The following is a 13,856-nucleotide window of genomic DNA, read 5'->3' on the forward strand; positions in this document are numbered from 1 at the left end:
CCCTCTGGGTTTGTCCATCTTAACCTACAGGAAATATATGTCAGTTGCAGTTCAGGGATCAGAAAGACTTGACTCCATGGAATCAGAGGTTGGAAGGGGCCTGGAAGTCTTCTGTAGCAATGCAGGAATCCTCGTATCATTCTGGACAAATGTCAGTCCAATCTTTTCTTGAAAACCTCCAATGATGGAGCTCCCATAATTTCATGAGCCAGGTTGTTCCGTTGCTTTAATAGCCTTACAATCAAATTCTTTCTTAGTTCAAGTGGATCTCTCAATGAAAAGCTGCTGCCCTTATACGCTAATGTGAATAAATCTACTTCTTTTTCTTCTATCGTGTTTTCCTTTAGTCTTCTCTTCTTTAAGCTCTTTCAGGCACTCTTCGTAGGATTCAGCTTCCAAGTCCTTTACCCTTCTTGTTGCTTTTCCATTGGGCTCTTTCCAGTTCCTCAGCATTACCTATCTCTAATGGACTAAAGCAGAGGTCTTAAGCACAGCTAGCTTGAGAATTCTGGGAGTTGAAGTCCACAAGTCTTAAAGCTGCGAAGTGTGGGGACCCCTGGACTAAAGGCTAGTACCAGACAGGATCATTCCCATACTTTGTGCCTTTTGGCCAGGAGCATACAGCTAGTCCTCGAGTTACGACCACAATGGAGCCTGCCCATCAGGTTATAAGTCATAGCAGTCATAAAACAGGTTGGCCATGATTTTATATTTTTTTGAAGTGATTGTAAGCAAATGTGGGAGTCATAATTGTGAACTTCACACTTATTAAGTGAACTCATTGTTCGTTATGGCAGAATTGTGCAGAAAACTGTAAGCAAGTGCCGGATTTTGGCAAAACGATCATAAAATACTTGGGATAAAGACAATGTGCTGTTTGCTAGTCATTTGTTTGTTTGTTTGTTTTGCAGAGGGAACACTATGTGACATGTGCCTCAGATTCATTGGCTACTGACTCTAAGAAACAGACAATGGTCAGCGTCAGCTACCTCCTGGCAGAGTACGTAACTGGGAATAGCAGACTTATTTATCTAAACAGATTCCTCTGTGCAGCTGAGGATTCCATTCAACATTTTCTGTTATGAAAGAATTCGGAAAATAATGATGATAGTGGTTAGGGGGTTATCTTCTTGCCTTCAACTGCATATCCTAACTTTATCCTAACTGAGCCGTGGTGGTGCAGTGGTTAGAATGCAGTACTGCAGGCTACTTCCGCTGACTGCCAGCAGTTCAGCAGTTCGATCCTCACCAGCTCAAGGTTGACTCAGCCTTCCATCCTTCCGAGGTGGGTAAAATGAGGACCCAGATTGTTGGGGGCAATATGCTGACTCTGTAATCCGCTTAGAGACAGCAGTAAAGCATTGTGAAGTGTATATAAGTATAAGTACTATTCATTTTAATATTAATTCAACCTAACATCCTACAGTTGTTCAACTATATAATTGTGCACCATCTCCCAGTCCCTTATGCTGGGATAACTTTTTCTGCATCCTTCCTGATGTGCGCTGAGTTTTGTATGCATCTTCCCTGACCCATACTGCCTTTTTCTCACATACCTCTTGCACTTTCCTGACCCACAGTGTCCTTCTCACTTTGGTTGTGAAAAGCCAGTAAGAAGTTGCCTCACCTAACAACCATGGGATTTGTTTAACAACACAGACTGGGATTGCGAGGATTCCCATCACTAAGCAATGCAAATATACTTAATGACCCTGTCACTTAGCAGTGCAAATTCCTGTTCCAGGTGCCATTGCAAGTTGAGAACAATTTGTATAAGAAATTAATACAGGTAGTCCTTGACTTACAACCACAACTGAGCCCAAAGTTTATGTTGTTAAGCAAGGTATTTATTGAGTATTGTTCCATTTTACCACCTTTCTATGCCACAGTCGTTAAATGAATCACTGCAGTTGGGAAGCTAGTAACATGGTTGTTAAGTAAATCTGGCTTCTCTATTGACTCTGCTTGTCAAAAATTGATTATGGGACACTGCAACCGTCATAAATATGAGTCGGTTGCCAAGCATCTAAATTTTGATCACGTAACCATGGGGATGCTCCAGCAGTCCTAAGTGCGAACAACTGTCATAAGTCACTTTTTTCCAGTGCCCTTGTAACATCAAACGGTCACTAAATGAAGTGTTTTAAATTGAGGATTACCTATGAGTCAAAAGAATGTGAAAAGTGAGTAAATGCACAAGTTACATTTTATTCTTCGCCAGAGCACACCAGTTATATTTAGTCATAGTGGGAACTGAAGGGTTCACTGCCCTCACCAAAAGGCCTTTGGATCAGTGGCATCCTAATAGCCAACAGCATGGAGTTCCTACATCCATAAAGAGGAGAGCTGGCTGACCCTACCAATGTGGGACACTAATTCTTTGTTCCTTTTATCCTATTGAATGTTGGGATCTTCTCAGAATGAGCACATTGGATGGGTCAATTCTGGCACCTGAAGGCCAGGCAAGGAACAATAGATGGAAACTGATCAAGGAGAGATTCAATCTAGAAATAAGGAGAAATTTCCTGACAGTGAGAACAATCAACTAGTGGAGCAACTTATTATTATTAATAATAATAATAATAATAATAATAATAATAATAATAATAATAATAATAATAATAAAAAAAAAATTAAATTTATATGCCGCCCTTCTCCGGAGACTCAGGGCAGCTTGCCCTGAACTTGCCTTCTGAACTTGCCTTCAGAAATTGTGGGTGCTCCATCACTGGAGCCTTTCCAGAAAAGCCTGGATGGCCACTTGTCAGAAATGGTATAGGGCAGTGATGGCTAACCTTTTCCAGACCAAGTGCCCAAAGCGCGCTCAAGCACACCAAAATGTGCACACACGCCCGAACCCCAAAATTCAATGGGTGCACAGCCCCTGTGCATGCGCCCCACCCCCGTGCATGCACACGTGCCCCCCTGGATGCACCATGTCTCCCGTACATGCACACATGGAGCCCCGCATGTGCCCTGCATATGCGCATGTGGGGGGCCCCTCTCCTCACACATGCACGACAGAGACCTGAAGACCAGCCGGCCGGCAGGAGGCACACACATGTGCGGCGGAGCTGAACTGGGCCACGGCTCGCGTGCCCACAGAGAGAGTGCTACATGCCACCTCTGGCACACGTGCCATAGGTTCTCCATCACGGGTGTTTGGGCAAGAGGTTGGACTAGATGATCTACAAGGTCCCTTCCAACTCTATTATTCTGTGTAATCTAGAAAAGGTCGTGTAAGTACCCAGGTGCCAAGCCATGTAGGGCTTTATGGGTTAAAATCAGCACCTTGAATTTGAGTCCAATTGGGTTCTGTAAAATTGTACCCTGTTTCCCCCAAAATAAGACATCCCCTGATAATAAGCCCAATCGGGCTTTTGAGCACATGGCAATAAAGCCAAGCACTTATTTCAGGGTTCAAAAAAAATATAAGACAGGGTTTTATTTTGGAGAAAACACGGTAACACTATTAAACCTGCTTTCTGTCATTAAGCCACTCGATTTCGAATTTTGGGAGGAACATGAAATGTCTTTGTTCTTCAGGAAGATAGTCTGGCATTCTTCTAGAGCTTCTGTAACAAGAAATGATAGTTATCTATACAGGTAGTCTTTGATGTATGACCACAATCGAGACAAAAATGTTCATTGCTAAGCACGGCAATTGTTAAATGAGCTTTGCCCCATTTTATAACCTTTTTTTCTGAAGTAGTTAAGAGAATCACTGCAGTTAAGGGAAATGTGCAGTAATTAAGCGAATCTGGCTTTCCCCACCAATTTTGCTCATTGGGGAGCCAGCTGGGAAGATTGCAAATGGTGATCATATGACCTCAGGACAGTGCAGTGGTCATAAATACATGCCAGTTGCCACTATGGAGGGGTTGCTACAATGGGCATGTGAGAAGCAGTGATAAGTCACTTTTTTCAATGCTGTTGCAACGTTGAACAGTCACTAAAGAAATACACTACCTGTATTGAATCCTACAGTGTTCAATTTTCTTTTTCTTTTATGTTTAGTATTACAGATAATTTTGAAACCTTCACATTGAACTTTTTGTCTTCTCTATTGGTTGGTGGCCCAAATTCTCCGTTTTATAAAGCTTTGATTGAAGCTGGCCTTGGAACAGATTTTTCACCAGATGTTGGGTAAGTATGTGGCTCTTTCTTAATGATGTAACTGAAATTTAGTTTGATTTCTTAAATGTGTTGTTTAGAAAAGGGGCTAATCAAGCTTTGGGGATGTGAAATATACATGTGGGAGTTCAATTAAATAGCAATACCACTTAGATTATATACAGCTCCATAGTGCTTTATAACCCTCTGAGTGGTTTACAAATGTCAGCATATTGACCCCAATAATCTGGGTCCTCATTTTAACGACCTCAGAAGGATAGAATCCTGAGTTAACCTTAAGCCTGTCGGGATCGAACTGCTGGCGGTGGGCAGAGTTAGCCTGCAATACCGCATTCTAACCAATGCGCCCCCACAGAATAAACATAGGGGAATGTAATCTTGTATATAAAATTTCTCTTTAAGACTTCACACCCACACACCCAGATTGAATTGGGAGTCCAAAGGAATGTGTTTGCTGAAATGTGGTTTAACTTTGATTCAGTTTGTTCCCAGAAAACTGGCTTCTGTTCTTCCCAATGCATAACTGCCGACTGATCCATATTTGTTATTTAGCCATATTTGTTGTATACTGTAAGTCTTAGGAGCTTGGCTCGTACCTGATACTAAACCATATTAGAGGGTTCCCATATTTGTGCTAAACCACAGATAGGTTTATTGCAAAATGTGTAATGGTTTTTTTCTGTCAAAATCCAGCTTCCCAATGTTTAAATTCTAATAAGTGAAGATTTTTGTATTATATCTCTGTTTCTAGGATTAACTCCTCTACGCGAGAAGCTTATTTCACTGTAGGCCTTCAAGGGATTTCTGAAGAAAGCATAGACACCATAAAGCAAATTATTGCTAAAACTATTGATGAAGTTATTGAGTAAGGACAAGGTTTTTTTTAAAAAAAATATCATACTGTTGTAAAAAAAAAATTAGCTGCTTACTTTAAAGTTACTACAGTAGTGATGATGGTTCATAATTTTTCTGCTGGTAAAAAAACCTCTAAATTATACTGCTTTTCCCAACTGTTTTAAAAGAAGATTCGAGATGATTTTGCTATTTACAAATCTCCTTATAAAAAAGGGGCAAAAAGAATATGTAATCTGTTGAGTATCCCTTTGATGTACGGTTAACATCTAAAAGCTAAAAAAAGGAACCTTGAAAGGAAGAAAAAGAATGAAAACTGAGCTGGAAAAATGCAAATCTTTAGGGCTAAAATGTAATAACAGGGAGTTCTCAGCTTACGACGGCAGTTGAGCCCAAAATATCTATTGCTAAGCAAGACAGTTAAGAGAATTTTTTCCCGTTTTGTGATCTTTTTTCCATAGTTAAGTTGGTAACATGACTTTTAATTGAATCTGGCTTCCCCGTTTATTTTGCTTGCCAGAAGAAACCCTGCAGCCATCATAAATACATGCCAATGGCTAAATGTCTGAATTTTGATCACATATCCACAGAGATGCTGCAGGGTTCATAAGTATGAAAATGATTATAAGTAACTTTTTTCAGGGCTGTTATAACTTCAAATGGTCACTAAATGAATGGTTTTAAGTTGAGCACCAGCTGTATGCTTTTTTTTTTTTTTTTTGCTGAAAACACGATGCAGACTTTGGTGTGTCTGGTCTTTTAAGGTTGCTATATTTTATCAACTGGATGGTTGGGTGGAAATAAGTAGAGAAAAACCACTTCTGAGTTATCATGTAGTAAGGGAATACAAAATAATCATTACGGTTACTGTGTTTCCCCAAAAATAAGAACCTGGCTTATATTTTTTTTGAACCCTGAAATAAACGCTTGGCCTTATTGCCATGTGCTCAAAAGCCCAATTGGGCGTATTATTGGGGGATGTCTTATTTTGGGGGAAACAGGATAGTTCTCACTTAACAATCACTCAATTAGCAACTCTGTTGAGCAGGGTGGATTTGATTTAAATCAAGTTGATTTAAATCACTAGTAAAAAGCCTTGATTTAAATCAACTCAATTTAAATCATAATTTTAAAAGAGCAGCTGTCATCTTTGTCCCGCAGCAGCTCCTCCTCTGACCCGCTGTTGCCTCACCAATAGTCCCAATATTGCACAATATACAGCCTCATGCTACATCACTAAGCTCCATTTCATGCTGAATAAACTAAATTATTAATGTATTTTAAAGATAGAAAATTATCTTTAGATAGATTTTTACTCCAAAAGCATTTTATTAAAATAAATTTGATAAAAATAAAAAAAAATCCGATTTAAATTTTTTAAAAATCTGATTTTTTAATTTTAAAAAAATCGATTTTTATCTACCCTTGTGTTGAATGAGTGGGACTTACGACCTGTTCTCAAAAGTTCTGGTCATCACAACATCTTTGTCGTCATGTGAACCTAAGTCAATTTGGAAGTCGGCAGGAGGTTGCATGTTGAGGTCATGTGACATCTTGCTTAAGGGCTGCATGGAATTTGCTTAACGACCTCAGTTGGAATTGTAGGAACTGCTGTCCTAAATTGGTGTGGACATGTCATTTTTCTGTTTATTACCACATTGCTTAGTGATGGACCTGCTAGTCTCAGTTAGAGCCGCAAGTGAAGATTACCTGTAATTAATTCCTTTGTTTTAAAAACAAAATCAGATCCATCACTACCTTCCACATATTTTAGTAGTAATTGAATAGACTATGCCATATGAAAAAAAAATTCATTCAGAAACTTGAGAGTTTTGTCCTTGTGATTCTGGAACAAAATTTAAATGTCTTCTTTTCAACCTTAGGAATGGATTTGAGAAAGAAAGGATTGACGCTTTACTCCACAAAATTGAGATCCAGATGAAGCATCAGTCAACCCGTTTTGGACTTGTCTTAGCTTCGGTAAGTGATGCTCCTTCCATAAAACCAGCCGTAATATGTGCAAACTAGCCTTTTAAACATTGTTTGTATGGGAAAGTCGCCACTGCACAATTTTTAAGCATTTGTTAAAGGATTTTAGGATGCAAGTCTGGAGTGTAAATAGTAATGATGCATCACAGTAAGAGACTCAAGATACATTGGAGTACATGATCTTGAAGTTCTTCTCTGTAGAATTGCAGAAATCCCACTAATAACTTAAGACTTGAACATGAGGGAGACGCTTCTGAACAAAATGGAATGGTCCAGCCAAGAAGAAGAAGAAAATAGAACATTGATTGATTCTAGTCCATAATAATTACTTCTCCTGGAGCATCTCTCTAAGTCAAAATTGATGAGCTTTTTTGGACTCAAGAACTGCACCAGTCCTTGAGACTACGTATTTCTAAAGTGGGCTAGGTCAGAGTCTGTTGGTGGATTGGGATGAATTTTAAAAGGGAGAAATGAATTCCTTAGATGTTGGCAAATTGCTTTTGCTCCTTGATTGTCCCCCAAGTCCACCCATTCTGCAGAAGGAATGCCAAGCAAGTCCATGCATTATGTATCTCCTATCCCATGTGAAGCAGCTTTAAATTTAAAACAAAGCCTAGTTCTTTTCAGAAGTATCATCAATCCCTTCGCATTTAAAAGAATTGGATAGTCTAGGATGGAAAGATCCAGGACCTAAGGTTTTAGAGCAGGGGTTTCCAACCTTGGCAACTTTAAAACTTGTGGGCTTCAACTCCCAGAATTCCTCAGCTAGCCTTGCTTTGGTTGGAGACCCCTACTTTAGAGAGCTGCCTCTAATTAAAGCTATGAATCTTCTCTAATTGAACAGTTGTCTTCAGACAAAAATCTCAAGAGTTCCTAGCCAGCCGGGAATTGCATTTGCAACATAACTGGAGATGCCAAATTGGCATAAACCAGCAGTTCTCAACCTGGGGGTCGGGACCCCTGTGAGGGTCGAACGGCCATTTCACAGGGGTCGCCAAAGCCCTCTCTCGCCCCCCCCCCATGCCTTCACTCACCCTCACTCTCTGCTCTGTTGGATCGCCGGCCGTTCGCTTATCCCACCCACTCCCAATCTATTGCTGTCTCCTGAGTCCCAGCTGATGGCTAGAGGAAAAAAAACTGTTTAAATTCTTGCCGCGGGGCTTCAAAGGGCCGCCCTACATCTGATCAGTGTTAAAAGAAAACAAATGAGAAAACCGGTGCCTGCAAAAATAGAAAAAAACAGCCCCTTTCAGCTTCAGCATAGGTTAATTACCATAAGTAGATTTGATCAGCCTCGGACTCTCAGCTGATTTGCTCTCAGCTGTTTTGGGGAGGGTTCTGTTGCTAGCTGCAAAGAGAGGAGCAGATTTTTTTCCCCTTAGCTATGCTGAAAAACGAAACTGAAAGTAAAGCAGGGTCTTTGTTGCAACGTGACAAAATGAGGCAGAGAGATATTTCTTTTTCTTTTTCCTCACCAAAAAAGGTAGGTGCAAAACTGCAAACAATGGGAAATTTAGGGCAAAAGAGGAGGTTCAAGATTTTAAAACACAAAAGAAAAAAAGCTCTATTTAATTAGGGAATTGTAATAATTGAGATACTATTAATTGTATATTGTGTTGAAAGCAGAAATGCTTAAGTTGTGGTTTGGAGGAATGTATGGGGGAAATTATTTAGTTTATTATTATTGGTAAATATAATTAATTAATTTGTAAGAAATTGGATTGCATGGAAATAATTGGAATATTCATGTTCATATTGATTGATATACAAAAAAATAGTTATATAACTAATTGATTTATATTAAAATGTTGAATTTGTATTAAACAACTGTATTACATAATTACATAATTAACCAATGTGAGGATGGATATAAAAATAGATGACAATGGGAAGGAGTATAATATAGAATAGGAAAAATTGAATTTGATTAAAATTAGAGATGAGGATGAAGGGTAATATTGGTTTTTTAAAAAAATAGATGAGGAATATATATGGCAAAAAGAAAATATAGAAATTGTAAATTTAATTGAAATGACTAAACACTGGTTAAATTTGTGAACCGGCCAAATACTCTGTTCAAAGAAAATACATTGTATGTTTGTATGTGTGTTTCTAATTATTGTTATTTATTCATATTTGTTCTCTTTTATTCTTTAAAGTTTAACAATTCATTCTTTATCTTAATATCTTTATATTTGTTTGGGGTTGGTTTTCTTCCCTTTCATCTTTTTTATTGTACAGCAATCTTTCTCCTCAAAACTACCACCTCTCTCTTTTCTTTCCTTCTTACTTTCTCTTCCCCCCACCCTCTTTTTCTCCTCCCTACTTCCTCTTCCTTTCTCCTTCTCCTCCTCTCTTCCTCCCTCTCTTAACCGTCACTCCTACTCTAATTTCCCTTCCCTTCCTTCATCCCTTTCTATTACTGTATCCTTTTATGCATATGGACTACTCAGAGGGCTGAAAAAGTTATTTTTGACTGGTCCTCGCACTTTTGACCAGTCCTCGAACTTACGACTGTTCTCACATTTTACGTTTTTGCCCTATCTTGTCACCATGGTGAAGAGAAGCAGTTGTGAAATGAGTGACACGGTTGTTAAGAATGCTACAATGGGCATGATGACCAGTCATAAGTGCGAAGACCGGTCAAAAGTGCGAGGACCTGTCATAAATGACTTTTTTCAGCCCTCTGAGTAGTCCCTATACACATAGCCATGGCCACACGGTCACATGACCAGCTAGGCCAAGCCCACCCAGTCACATGACCTCCAAGCCACGCCCGCAAAATAAGCCACGCCCACAGAACCGATAGTAAAAAATTTTAGAACCCACCCCTGGTTGGGGGTCACCAAACATGAGGAACTGTATTAAAAGGTCGCGGCATTAGGAAGGTTGAGAACCACTGGCATAAACAATGTTAGATGTTCTCATTTTAGGCTAGACTGTTCCATCTGGGACTGACCTTGATGACCCCAGAAGTCACCTATCTTCAGTCATTTCTTCCTCTTTTTGGGGGTGGGGTGGGGTGGAGGCTTTTCTCTGAATTGTTGGGAATTTGCTGGAATATGTAACTATCTTCAGGTACCACTAGTGGGAGCTGCTGCAGACAGAGAAAACACATAAACTCAGAGGTGGCAGAGGTGATAAATTCCATATCATTGAGGGTTGAATCAGGGTTGTGTTTGACCTCGGGAGGGCTGGGAGGGCGTGGCTAGGGGGGACATGGCCAGCTCAACATCACTTGTGTCAGTTGTCTGTGGCAGCCCAAGTCCTCTGCCAGTGAAAACTGGCTTCCGAGTTCCATTTCCGGCTGTGACGGCCTCCTGCAACCCTCTGCCAATGAAAACTGAGCTTGTTTTCGCTGGCAGAGGCACCACGGGCCGGTCCTTCGCTGTTTCCAGGGTGGCCCCATGGGCCAGATCCAAGCATCCCACAGCCCGCATCCGGCCCACAGGACTTGAGTTTTACACCCGTGCTCTAGGGGCAGTAGTCTTAATGTTCTTCATGTGGAATATTTGCATTCTTTTTTCTAACGTTCCCTTTTTTTTCTTTAAGAATATTGCATCCTGCTGGAACCATGAAGGAGATCCTGTTGATCTTTTGAAAATAGCAGAGAAAGTAACTCAGCTCAGGCATTGCCTTAAGGAGGACCCCCATTTCCTGCAGAGAAAAGTAAAACAATACTTCAAGGTAGGAATTAGTTGAACTAATGTAGGACTGGTTTTAACACTGTTTTAAAGAGTGATTAGCCAGGCAATAAAAGTAGCCCAACACAAGCAAGAAGTCATACATGCATTGCATAGAGATCATTCTGTATCTTCTGAAAACTTGTATGACTTCTTGCTAGCGTTGGGCTACTCTATGCATTAGTGATATTTGGTGCATCTTCTGGTTTTCTTCTCTTTAGTAGAGTTTTCTTCCCTTTAGTAGAGCTACAAAGAGAAGGCTGTAATGCTTTCATATGGCATACGTAAGTCTTCAATTTATTACCATTTGCTTAGTGACTGTTCAAGGTTCCAGTGAATCTCCTATAACAATAATGGCTAACCTTTTTGCCATAACATGCCAGGAGAGCAGGGGTGGGGGAGGTTCGCACATGCGCGTGACCACACCCATAATTCTTTGCACCCTGGCCTGCGCGCGCAAACCCCCTCCCCCCCGCTCCTGGCACGAGATGGCCCGGTAGGCCCGTTTTTCTTTCTTACCTGGCTCCAGATCCTCTCTATGCATCTGGGAAGGGCAAAAACAGCCTTTCCCACTCCCTTGTAGGCGCTCCGGAGGCCTGAAAGGGCCCATTTCCCAACTTCTGGTGGAACAGGAAGTGACGCTTTTTGCTGTCCCCAGCCTCTCTAGGAGTCTCTGGAGGCTGGGGACAGCAAAAAACGTCACTTCCTGTCCCACCGGAAGTTGGGAAATGGGCCCTTTCAGGCCTCCAGAGGGCCTCTGAGGGAGTGGGAAAGGCTGTTTTTGCCCTCCACAGATACACAGAGAGGATCTGGAGGTAAGAAAGAAAAATGGGCCTTCCCCACCCCACCCCAAGCCCTTCGGAGGCAGGAAACAGCCTGTTTCCCTACTTCTGGTGGGTCCAGAAGGCCCGAAAATCAGTTGGCTGGCATGTGCATGCATGCCAGAGTTGAGCTGGCGTGCCCACTGATACGGCTACGCATGCCATCTGTGGCACGTGTGCCATAGGTTCGCCATCATGGACCTATAAGATACTTACAATCCTGTTCCAAAATTTTGATTCTCCCAGTGACGTGACCCCATTTATGGCCATTTGCCGAGTCCTGCAGTCACATGACCACAATTTTTTTTTTTTAAAAAAAAAATTGATTTATATGCCGCCCTTCTCCGGAGACTCAGAGTGGCTTACAATGCGTTAAGCAATAGCCTTCATACTTTTGTATATTTATACAAAGTCAGCTTATTGCCCCCACAAACTGAGTCCTCAATTTACCTGCCTTAGAAAGGATGGAAGGCTGAGTCAACCTTGAGCCTGGGGAGATTCAAACATGCAGTAATTGCAGACAGCTGGTGTTAATCACAATGCTATCAGTCTGCTGAGCCACCAGGCCCGCTAATTTATGATATTATTGATCACAATGACCACAATTTATAATATTATTGCCAAAACCTAGAATTTGCTTCTAGTTTTTGGCAGAGATGCCGAAAATAATAGCAAATAATAGATTCACTTAACAATCATGACATTCAGTTAATAATGTTGGATATACTTAGCAACAATGATGAGCATATTTATGAAGAACACCACAGAAAGGTCTTAAAATTGGGTAAATCACAGGATGACCTGCTTTACAATCAACATGACTTACAACCTAATTGTGTAGACCAGGGGTGTCAAATTGGCGACCCATGGGCTGGATGTATCACATGCAGACCACTTCCACCCCAGCTCCGCGTATGGAAAAAACATTGCAAAACGTCATGTGACAGCAACATGACGCGGCGAGTTTGACACCCGTGGTGAAGATTCTATTATGGTAGTAAGTCAAGGACTACTGGAAATTAATAAGGCAGTTGATGTCAGTTGCTGAACAGCATCAGGAGCGAAGAGAAATTGTTTTTACACTGATTAGAATTATTCTTTCTTGACCAAAGGACAACCCACACAGATTAACACTCTCTATGAGTCCAGATGTGGCTTTCCATGACAAGCAAGCAGCAATGGAGGCAGACAAATTGAAAGAGAAGGTTGAGGCCCTTTCAGAAGAAGAGAAGAAACAAATCTATGAGAAAGGTGGGTGTCTTCTGAATCATCAGAATGCCTTGTTTGTTTGATTAATGCTTGTTTCGCAAGCAGGAAATGCTCTTCAGTCTCTTTTCTAAATCATAGAATTAGAATAGAATAGAATAGAATAGAATAGAATAGAATAGAATAGAATAGAATAGAATAGAATAGAATATAGAATAGAATAGAATAGAATAGAATAGAATAGAATAGAATAGAATAGAATAGAATAGAATAGAATAGAATAGAGAAATAACATCTGGAAAATATAGAATAACAGAGTTGGAAGGGACCTTGGAGGTCTTCTAGTCCAGCCCCCTGCTTAGGCAGGAAACCCTACAACACTTCAGACAAATGGTTATCCAACATCTTCTTAAAAATTTCCAGTGTTGGAGCATTCACAACTTCTAGAGGCAAGTTGTTCCACTTATTAATTGTTCTAACTGTCAGGAAATTTCTCCTTAGTTCTAAGTTGCTTCTCTCCTTGATTAGTTTCCACCCATTGCTTCTTGTCCTGCCCTCAGGTGCTTTAGAGAATAGCTTGACTCCCTCTTTGTGGCATCCCGTGAGATATCGGAACACTGCTATCATGTCTCCCCTAGTCCTTCTTTTCTTTAGACTGGACATGTCCAGTTCCTGCAACCGTTCTTCATATGTTTTAGCCTGCAGTCCCCTAATTATCTTTGTTGCTCTTCTCCGCACTCTTTCTAGAGTCTCAACATCTTTTTTACATTGTGGCAATGCAATACTGGAAATATTGGAAAAATTTTGCAATATTGCAAAACTGGATGCAATATTCCAAGTGTGGCCTTACCAAGGCCTTATAAAGTGGTATTAACACTTCACATGATCTTGATTCTATTCCTCTGTTTATGCAGCCCAGAACTGTGTTGGCTTTTTTGGCAGCTGCTGCACACTGCTGGCTCATATCTAATTGGTTGTCCACTAGGACTCCAAGATCCCTCTCACAGTTACTACTATTGAGCAAGGTACCATATATACTGTACCTGTACATTTTGTTTTTCTTGCCTAAACATAGAACCTTACTTTTTTCACTGTTGAATTTCATTTTGTTAGATAGGGGTATAGTTTTTGGGGTATAGTTCTTTTTTAAAAAAAAAAATTTTTTTTTACT

The 13,856-nt window shown here is 40.6% G+C and overlaps 1 protein-coding gene across 5 annotated transcripts in view; it reads left to right on the forward strand.

The window, feature by feature from the left end:
* The window catches only part of PITRM1 (pitrilysin metallopeptidase 1), a 61,046-nt gene that overhangs the window by 19,710 nt on the left and 27,480 nt on the right, over positions 1–13,856 (forward strand). For all 5 annotated transcript variants that reach the window (XM_034402607.3, XM_087893030.1, XM_034402606.3 and 2 more), the window contains 6 exons: positions 912–1,000; positions 4,018–4,146; positions 4,886–4,999; positions 6,870–6,966; positions 10,528–10,662; positions 12,592–12,730. In XM_034402607.3, coding sequence (XP_034258498.2) covers positions 912–1,000; positions 4,018–4,146; positions 4,886–4,999; positions 6,870–6,966; positions 10,528–10,662; positions 12,592–12,730 — 703 coding nt within the window. The remainder of the gene's footprint in view (positions 1–911; positions 1,001–4,017; positions 4,147–4,885; positions 5,000–6,869; positions 6,967–10,527; positions 10,663–12,591; positions 12,731–13,856) is intronic.

The sequence above is a fragment of the Pantherophis guttatus genome, chromosome 4 (genome assembly GCF_059756535.1).
Source record: "Pantherophis guttatus breed Tessera chromosome 4, ASM5975653v1, whole genome shotgun sequence".
NCBI classification, from domain to species: Eukaryota; Metazoa; Chordata; class Lepidosauria; order Squamata; family Colubridae; genus Pantherophis; species Pantherophis guttatus.